General features: G+C 35.2%; 2 protein-coding genes across 2 annotated transcripts; one reads left to right on the top strand and one right to left on the bottom strand.

Annotated features, from left to right (window-relative positions):
- Nucleotides 1-1,733: 1,733 nt before the first annotated feature.
- On the top strand, nucleotides 1,734-3,562 carry LOC127252495 (monooxygenase 2-like). Its single transcript, XM_051276689.1, has 6 exons — nucleotides 1,734-1,920; nucleotides 1,986-2,132; nucleotides 2,217-2,285; nucleotides 2,362-2,560; nucleotides 2,709-2,937; nucleotides 3,024-3,562. The coding sequence occupies exons 1-6, from the start codon at nucleotides 1,838-1,840 to the stop codon at nucleotides 3,560-3,562; spliced, it is 1,266 nt and encodes a 421-aa protein (XP_051132646.1). The 5' UTR covers nucleotides 1,734-1,837.
- On the bottom strand, nucleotides 1,826-4,665 carry LOC127252712 (uncharacterized protein C106.07c-like). The gene is made up of 2 exons (XM_051277009.1): nucleotides 4,163-4,665; nucleotides 1,826-3,786 (listed from the first exon to the last, which is right to left on the bottom strand). The coding sequence occupies exon 1, from the start codon at nucleotides 4,535-4,537 to the stop codon at nucleotides 4,163-4,165; it is 375 nt and encodes a 124-aa protein (XP_051132966.1). The 5' UTR covers nucleotides 4,538-4,665; the 3' UTR covers nucleotides 1,826-3,786.
- Between the last annotated feature and the right edge of the window lie 5,786 nt (nucleotides 4,666-10,451).

Genomic DNA, 10,451 nt, shown 5'->3' with positions numbered 1-10,451 from the left:
TATTATTTGTTTAATTGTAAACTTACAAGTTGAGCTAATTTTTTAATAAAAATTAAAATAAATATCTAGTATGATATAAATAGATATTAATGTTATGTTTAAAATTTAAAATTAAAATTTTAATGTAATATAAAAAAAATGATACTACTTGATTTCGAATTTTATGCATGGAAAATTAGTTAAAAGTGATATTTGATTTTGAAATTTTTTTCTGTGTTCTAAAAAATTAAGAATAAAACTTATTTATCATGTATAATTATAAAATTATGTTTAAAATTTCGGTATTTTAATATAAAATATTATATTCTAATACCGTAGAAAATTTAGTTAGAGATGGTTCGAAACAGTATACGAAAATATTGAATTATATTGTATACCGTATCAAATTGTATAGTTAATTTTAAAAAATATCGATATTGTATCGAATATTCGGTATATATACAAAAATATAGAAAAAAAATTACTTTCTGTATATAGTGAAAATATTTAACTGTATATCGTTGCTATACAAAAAAAGTCATGTCGAACCGAAAATTTGAAATTGTTTCGGTATTATTATTTTTTTGTACAAGGATGTATGTTATTTCCGCAATTCGGTATTTTTTTATTTGTAAATTCGATATACCAAAATATTTGTATGATATTGGTACGGTAAAATACCATAACAAAATTTTTGTTATTGTATACGATGTGGTATTAAATTTGGTATGTCATTACTAACTACTTCTAACAATAACCAAATTCGAAAAAAAATTACTTTTTATTATTATATTTTTATTGTATTAATTATATTTTAATTATTAATTTTTTTGTTATCTAATTACATATATTGATTTACAATAGATACAATTATTATTATTTGTAAATAATTTCAATAAATAAAAACATTCAATATTTAAATATTAAAATAAAAAATTCTCCTTTATTTTAATATTTTATCAAATAAAAATATTTAAAATAATATTTTATTATATTAACTAATCAAACTAATTACAGAGTATGAAATTTTATAAGAGAGAATAGATATTTGATGGAATGCTATTGAAAAAAAGTTAGGGTCGATGAATAGTATAAAAGCTATTTTAAAAAATATCTTATTAGTTAAAATATTTTTAATTATGAAATATTTTTGTAATTAAGTGTGTTATTCAATAACAAAAATGAATCACCTTGCTAAAAATAAGTTAGATACTACAAATTAATTGTCCCTAAAATTCTTATGCTAGAAAATTTTATTTTCATAGCAAAACGATTTTAGCTACAAAATCATATTTCACAGCTAAAACCATTTTGCTAAAAAAAAATTATGCATGTTGCTAAAATTCTTTTGTTATAAATTTTATTTTTATATTGAGTTTTATCTACGAAATTATCTTTTTATAGCTATCTTTTCTAAACTCTAGTGGTAAAAAACTTATCTTTCCTTACGAAAGCTAAATTTGTCGCCAAAGATCTTTACCATGTGGTATAGGCGACGAGAAATATTTTTGTTACAAATTCATTACCTTTTGTTACGGGATTTTTTTGGCTACTAAATTTCAATTTTTTTTTTTTTTTCTTTTTTTATATAGTGAAAGCACTAAAAGTGTTTCTGTAAACAGAACGACGTGATTCATATTTAGATCGATTCTATCACTCACTCAAGCAACTTAATGTATGTATACAATATATATATATATATAATTCTTTTAATATGTCGACAGTTTTAATATATATGTGTGTATATATATACTTGGTGTTCATGATCAATAACAATAACTAACACCCATACAAATACAAATATCAGTATTGATCAATATAATATAATATAATATATATGTAATTAGCAGTCCTGGAAATGGAAAGAGTTGAGGAGGATGCAGCGGTGGTGATCGTAGGAGCTGGAATTGCTGGGCTCTCAACATCTTTAGCACTTCACAGGTACCACCTCCTACCTACTTCAACTTGAGTTATACTTGTATAATTGATGACGATGATGATGATAGATTGGGCGTCGAGAGCGTGGTCTTGGAGCGGGCGGATAGCCTGAGAGCTGCGGGATTCGGTATAGGATTGTGGAACAATGCCTGGATACCCTTGGATGCTCTCGGGATCGCTCAATCCCTTCGCCACAAGCACCCTCCGCTCACCGGGTGGATATGCTAATACTATACTGCTACTGCTTATCTATCTACCTGTCTATCGATGAATCCAATTACTTACTTCTTATTGTGCAGTTTGGTAACCTTGTCAATTGCTTCAGGGCTTACCACTTCGGATAAGCCTTACACAGCCATACACCATAAGTGAGTGGCAAGCTTTTGAATTTCTATATATATACACTCCTGTAATAATAATATTAATGTGCATGGATTGGTGCAGGGGTGGGCTGGAGAGTCGATGCGTGAATAGAAAAGTGCTGCTCGAAACACTGGAAAACCAGCTCCCAAAGGGCACTATAAGATATTCATCCAAGGTTGTTCGCATACAAGAAGAACAAGAACAAGAAACCACCCACGGCCGCCATGCCTGCACCCTCAAGTCCATCCACCTTTCTGACGGAACAATCCTTAAAGCTAAGGTCATCATCATCTTCATTTCTTCGGTTCAACATAACTCAATCAATCACTACTACTCACACAAAATATTTAAGCCAAAAAAGCCCACATTCAGATTTGGCCCCTAGAGGCATAAATGAGTATTGATTCTTGTCAAGGATATTTAATTAGGTGTTGATTGGATGTGACGGAGTGAACTCCATGGTGGCGAAATACCTTGGCTTCAATAAACCATCATCTGTGGGCCGATGGGTGGCCAGGGGCATTGCATATTATGAAAACGGCCATGGATTTGAGCCAAAGTCATTGCACTTCTTCGGAGAAGGTGTTAAATACGGTATTGTACCATGCGACCACAACAGTCTTTACTGGTTTTTTGCATATATTCCTTCTCCCCAAGGTACCTACCTACCTTTCTTCTCCTTCAATCTCTTGTTTCCAACTTCAACACTGCAAAAAAGGCTCACAATGCATCCAATGGTGCAGAACAAGGAATAGAAGAAAATCCAGCCAAGTTGAAGCAATTCATACTGAGCAATCTCGGAAAAGTCAGTGACAGGATCATCAAAGTGTTCCAAGGAACCCATCTTACCAACATTGTATGTTCAGAGATACGAACCAGGCATCCATGGGAACTGCTTTGGGGAAACATAAGCAAAGGCAATGTCTGTGTGGCAGGAGACGCACTACATCCCATGACACCGGAAATGGGGCAGGGGGCGTGCGCAGCCCTGGAGAGCAGCATTGTTTTGGCCAGAGCTTTGGCCGGGGCGATGAAGGAAAGAACACTGGGAGATGATAGCTTGGAGAACGAGCTGCAGAGAATCCATAAGGGGTTAGAAAAGTATGCTGATGAGAGGAGATGGAGAAGCATCAATCTCATCACGGCGTCTTGGATTTTCGGGCAAATGCAGAAGGGCAATGGGGCTGTCATCAGCTTTCTGCGGGGTAAAATAATGGCCAAATTCTTGGCTCGACTGATGCTGAAGATGGCGAGTTTTGACTGCGGTCCGCTTCAAGCATAAGGTGTATTTGAACTTGTCATCAGTGGTGATCATCCATGAATTGTTGCAGAGGTTTTCTGAAAGTACTAGAATTGAGTGTTATCTACTTAAAACTAAAACTGAAAATTTATTACCTCCTTGAATATTATCGAATTCGAGCCTTGATGGGACTCCATAAAAGCTATAATCAGAACAGTCCATGATGCCAAAAGGACTCTCAGGCTGCTGCATCCAGGCTCAAGAATCTGCAATCACTCCAACTTGAGCTTAAATTTGCAAAATGAAGCAGAATCCACATGGGACACTAGCATCAATACATTCCATGGATTTGAGAATTATTAAGCAGAATTAAGGTTTCTGAATACCAATCGAATATGAATGTCAGACTTGGTGGCCCTGAAATCATGCAATATCTAAGCACAGGAATGTAAATAAAAGAACACAAAGAGAGCATCTCTCTTCATTTTGATAAAATGTAAAAAGGATCCAACAGTAAAAGATTTAGGGTAAAACTCTGTACCCTAACCTAAGCTACATCTCAATCTCAATTCCAATCCCAAATTGTATGTATCAAAACCACTTTTTATTTCAAAATCACTAAATTGCAAGCAATCTTCGTACTCAGAAATTGCTCTGCTTTATCAGATTGCGCCTCGCAAGAAACCTCGCTAGCGGCGGCGTAACGGCCAGCGTAATAGGAACCCTAACCGGAAAAAGCGCCTTATTAATAAGCACTGCCAAAGCCAAAGCACCGCCGCTGGAAGCGACCAGCTCCGTCGTCCGATTCTTTACCGGTGGATCAGAAGCGGAGTCGTGGTCGTGACTTTCCTTTGAAAGGCTGGGCAGCCCGACTTTTTCGAGCATGGTTTCAACATCGATGTTGCTCTTAATGGCGACATAAAGACCGCTAATGGAAGCGGCGGAGACGGACAAATGTACACCCAAGCCGACCTTTCCGTATTTTTTCAAAAGCTGTTTGATTCTTGCAGCAGCCATTAACGCAAGCAAGCGAGAACAGGGAGAAAGTAGGGTTTAACTTCGAGGAGAGGATGGAGGTCGCTTATTGGATCAAGTGAAAGAGAGGCAGTTTTCCTCCGAGCCCCAACAAAACGAAGGGTTTTGTGCTAATAATACCCATTTATTTTAAATTTTTTACTCGCAAGTTGTATAAAACATGTCTATACGGGGTCTTATTTACTTTATGTTAGGCCTTTTTTAGTACTTTATCGATTATTATATCAAAATATTAAAGTATAAATTAAAAAAAATTATAAAAATATTTTTATTAGTATTTTATAATACTAATAGAATAATATTGGTACAAAAATTAATATAAATATAAGGATATTATTAATGTGATCTTTAGAGGCGAACGAAGATACTACTCTTTAATTTTTTTAGAGAAAAAATCAAGAATGATTCCAATGAGAACAAAAATAATAAATATTGGTATCATTATAAAATATATATATATTAATTTTGATCATACTATAAATTTTTTTTAATCAATCTTGGTCCGACTCTTAGAAAAATAAACGAAAATACTGATGTGAATATAACAAATCTTATGTGTTTATCAATTCACCACGAGTGATGCCAGCGCCACCAAACGGAGGCACAAGTGGTTCTAGAGGTGCGCAACATCATGGCCGGAGATATGCGGATAGAGGGAATTTTGAGCGACGGGACGAGGAGAAAATACATAGAAATGGTAGAAAGATAGTCAAGCATATCATATTGGATAATATTATTGATTCGCATATACACATAGAGAGAGATTCAAGACACAAGTCAAAATTGAATCCGTTCGCCGGAGAAATGCTCCTACAAATAGCCATGGCCGCCGCCTATTGTTGTTATTCTAACAATTTTTATTGTATATGGTCGTGTTATTTTTGTTCAGTTGATTTATTACTGAATGTTATAAACGGCCATGTTGTTGGTAAATACAGCCGTGTTCGATACAGATCAGATAACACATTAGATTTGTTAGGTCCACATTAGTATATATGTTAGTTTTCTAACTATTGGACCAAAATTAACTAATTTTTTTTTTAAAATAATATAAAAAATTATGACTTTTTATATTGAGACATAAATTGATCATTTTTATTCTCATTGGGACCGTTCTTGATTTTTTCCCCCTTTTTCTAATTATATTTTTGTTTTACAGTAAAAAAATACACACCATTTTAAAATTTGTGCACAAACTAAATGAACATATTTTCACATGATGGAAAAAGTATTATTTTTTTTAGTGAAAAAAATAAATCAAAATGAGCCTCATTGAAACAACAAATTATAAATTCTAATCCAAATATAAAAAGTTTATATCAATATTAACTTCATTATAAATAGTTTTTTTTTTTTATCAATTTTAGTCTTACTGTCGAAAAAATTACGAAAAACGCTGATGCGACATCTAATCTGGATTGAACACGGCCTTGTTTGTGCAGTCAACAACAATTGCTGAAACATACACGGCCGTATTTGACATATGGGGGTCCTTGTTGCCCATCCCCAGTTGCTCGAGGGTCAACATGTGATCCCCTTCCTGGAATGAATGTTGTTGTTCTGTCTGAACAAACTCTGGGAATGGTTGACTGAGGGCCTGCGATGCTGGTTCTTTAATGATTATTTCTTTCTCACGCTGCATGGCTACTGTTGCAAGTTCAACAATGTGGGTGGAGGCTTCTATCATCTTTCCTTTTCCCTTTTCCTTGGGCTGCGAGGATGATGGTTGTTCAACCAGTGTGACTTCATCATCTGATTCTTTTTTTGAACTATCTCTCTTTTCCTCGCTGCTCAGCTTTTGCAATGGAGAATGAAGAGCAAGTGGCTAATCAGTCTTTATCTTATTCTTTTTCCTAGATTGCACAACTTGTCCTAAAGCTGGTGTTTTTCTTTTTGGAATTGGGAGAAATTCATCGATATCAACCACCCGCGATGGAATTCCAACGGTGACAGGGCCGGAAGATCAACCAGTGCCTTTTCAACTGGGATTGACTCCCGTGGTGCAACATAGCTCTGTAATAAGATGGCCATGTCCTAAGGCCACCATGAAGATTCCAGGAATGCAGAGATGTCATGGCATATGAGTTCGCCAAGGTTGGCTAGTTGATTGCATAGTATCTTTGCCATTGAGATCAAGTTCTTTGCTCCAATTTCTGTAAAATGAGAAGTGCAGTAGATTTTTGTGGCAGCCCATCTGATTAATGGCTTGTATTCTTCCTTGATGATTTTCCATGATAGTTTCCTGTGAGCTCCTATAGGTGGATCCTTTGCAAAAACAGAAAACAAATGCATTATTCGATCATCGTTCGTAGAGTCCAGAGATTAGGACTCCAAGGAATTTTTGTATGGCAAGTCCTCCATCAACAACAAATATTTTTCTATGGCCTTTGGGCTCACGTCAATCCTCTTCCCATGGATGTAGATGTTGTCTATCCATTTTCTAGTATGGAGGTTGGCGTATTCAATGGGGTTTGCTTGCAGCTGTAATAGTCCTTTTTTCAACACCCAATGCATGAGATCGTCACTGAAGAATTTTTAATCGTTGCTCCTCTCTATGATACGACTTTGGGATCGAAGGAGTTTGTGTTGTGCGAGGAGCAATGCTCACAAAGCGGGTCGGATCAAAGGCATTAAGCTCGATCGTTAGCTTTGCCGTCTTCTCTGCATCTCCCTTTGTCAGCCCGCCTTTCATTGTTGCCATTTATATTTTTCCATAAATTCCTTCTCTTTGTTCTTATAACTTAACATCACGCTTTCCTGGTAGCTCAAATTCAGACCGCACACGATCGAATTGTTCTTCCCTATAGTACACTAACTGGTCTGGAGAAATCCACCACTACGTGAGCGGCACCTGATTTCCTTCTATCTCCACAAATGGGTGATATTCTTTTGGAAATTTGATCGGTATTTTGCAATAAATGCCTGCAGACAATCTTTCTAGAGCCGACCAATTCTAGGTCGCACACAAATAATTTTTCCCTTTGTAGAACGCAACCGGTGGCAAAGGTTCCAGTAAAACCGCGCCAGACGCGTGGTAATACTTCTTGCATCTTGCAGGGTCTACTAACTTTGCAACCATTTTTTCAAAGTCCTACACATTTGGAAAAAGGACAATTGGCTATAAGATCAAATATAAGTCCGATAGATTGGTCAAACAACATAAAGCTCGGTCAGTAATTTTGAGAAACAATCAGCGTTAGGCATTTATTACCATAAAATGTTTGCATCCGTTGTGGAGATGGTGATTGTGTGGTTTGCGTTGTCTGTGGTAGTTGCTCGCGGATGGTATGTACACCAAATGAATGTGCATAATACTTTTTGGCATGGAGATTTGGAGGATGAAGTATAAATGCGGCTAACTTTTGGCTTTATATTTTCACATCTTGATTAGGTATGTTGCTTGTGTAAACCTTGTATGGTTTGCGTCAAGCGTGTGACACCCCAGCCCGTAAGCCAGACAAAATTGGGCGTGTCAGGATCGTAGACTGGCCCCACAGGTCAACACAAGTACTTCTAGCATGCTTTGTCCTCACTTATGCACACCAAGAGAGAGTTCCTAGGAGGTCACTCATCCTCAAATTGCTCTAGAACAAGCACGTTCATGCTTTCTCTAGAGTTTTTTCAGTAAGGCTTTCGAAAAAGAGTGTGCACATTATTGACATAGGTAGTTTATTCAATTCATTTAACATCTAATCAACATCGTATGACCTAATACCGGCTCATCCACACACTCTGGGGGTATCACATCCTCCCCCATTTTAGAATGCAACATCCACGTTACATCCCAATGATCGTTAACTGCTTGGCCCCTCAACAGTCAGGTCAACGAGTGTCGGCTGTCGCAAGTCGGCTCTGATACCAAGTGTAACACTTCAGGCTATAAGCCATGTAAACCCGGGTGTATCATGATCTAAATTTGATTAGAAGTTAAATGGATCGAATAGATTATTTATGTCAACAATGTGCACATTCCTTTTCGAAAATTCCATTGAAAGAACTCTAGAGTTAAGCATGTTTGCTCCAGAGTAATTTGAGGATGGATCCTAGGGTGCGTGTGAGTGAGGACAAAAACATGCTGGAAGGACTCGTGTTGACTTGTGGGGTCAGTCTACAATCCCGACATGTTCGACTTTGTGTGGCTTGTGGGTCGAGGTGTCATAAAGCACCTCGTTGTTGGTTTGGGAAATTGAGTAATACATTGCGTCATTATGGTTTTGTTCAACTGTACGCAGGTTATTCTCTTGTTACTTATACAAGACCAAATATTTGGCTTTGTGTTTTAATTTATACTGATGATTTGGTTGTATTGTAATAATTTGAGTGCCTTATTTCATTTCAAGAATTATCTGAGTCAATGCTTTCACATGAAAACCTTAGGTGATTTGAAATATTTTTTGGGGATTGAGGTTGCTCGCAATAAGACGGGCATGTATTTGTGTCACCGTAAGTATATGTTAGACATTATTGGAAAGACTAGTTTGTTGGAAGCACATCCTTCAAAGTTTCATATAGAACAAAATGAAGTTTAGCCATACCTCTACGTGATGCTGGAGCATTCCGAAGATTGGTTGCTAATATTTTATTTATCTGACTCTTACTTGTCTTGGGTTTTCCTATTGTGTGCATATTTTAGCACAATTTATACAGGAACCTTGGAGATTCTTAGAATATTTTGTTGCGTATACTACACTATTTGATAAGGTGCGATGGATAATGTTTTTTGCTTTGTTTTTATTATGATTTGTGTTTACAGGTATACTGTAATTCTGATTGGGTGTGCTATCCAATGACCCGTCGTTATCTTTTTGGATTTTCTTTTTCTTTTTTTTTTTTTGGATATTCTCCTATTTCTTGGAAATCCAGAAACAGGTTGTTGTCTCTCGTTCTTCTGTTGAGGAAGAGTATCGTACCATAGTGATTACTGTTTGCGAATTGAAGGAACTTTGAAGTTTACTTTGCGATTTGGCTGTGGATCACAAACATCCACTTTATCTTTATTCTAATAGTCAGTCTGCTTTGTATATTGCGGTGAATCTTGTGCTCCATGAGCGCACCATGTATATAAAAATTGATTGTCATTTTGTGCGGGATCTACTCTGTAGATTAATTGTGACTCGATTTGTACGCGATCAATATATCATATGACCTTGTTAGAGAGGGAATTCTCTCTTTAAAAAAAATTATATCATATGACCTTGTTAGACGACTCCTCCGGCGGAGAGGGAATTCTCTCTTTAAAAGAAAAATTATAAATAAAAATTTTAATATATTTTCTACAACATATAATTGTGTTAGACCAAAATAAAAAAAATAACATAAAAAAAAGTAAAAGTCATTAAAGAAAATAAAATGTACTCAAACTTGTATATAAAAGTAACAAAAAGAATAAAAGAATTACAATTCACATAAAACCTCAATCCAAAAATAAGCCAAAATAAGATTCTATTTAATAATATATATATATATATTTTCGTTGATCTCATACAAATATCTATTTCTTAAATATAAACCACAAACATAAAAGAAAAAAAAAATCAATAAAATTGAACACAAATTGAACAAATTAATGAAATTATGAATTCATACTCACATATATAAAATGAACATTTAAAAATAATATAAAGTGTGATTCATTAGAAAAAATAAATAATAAGTCTTTAAAAATTGCCTCCTTATATATATATATATATATATTTAAAATCAAATACAATTAATACTATCAAACTTAAAATTAATTTTTTTAACCTAGATACTAAACCTAAATCAATATTGGAAATCATTTGGGTATGGGATGACTTCGATGTGTGATGTTTGTATGCGACTGTGGTCATGGTGATTTTGGTTGGTGTTAGTGCCCGCGTCGGCAGTTGAGGAGATTTTCATCATTGATTGTTAT

The sequence above is a fragment of the Andrographis paniculata genome, unplaced genomic scaffold (genome assembly GCF_009805555.1).
Source record: "Andrographis paniculata isolate CXL003 unplaced genomic scaffold, ASM980555v1 Contig46END, whole genome shotgun sequence".
Taxonomy (NCBI): domain Eukaryota; kingdom Viridiplantae; phylum Streptophyta; class Magnoliopsida; order Lamiales; family Acanthaceae; genus Andrographis; species Andrographis paniculata.
The sequence above is the reverse complement of the archived record's forward strand: the minus strand, read 5'-3'. Positions and strand labels throughout refer to the sequence as shown.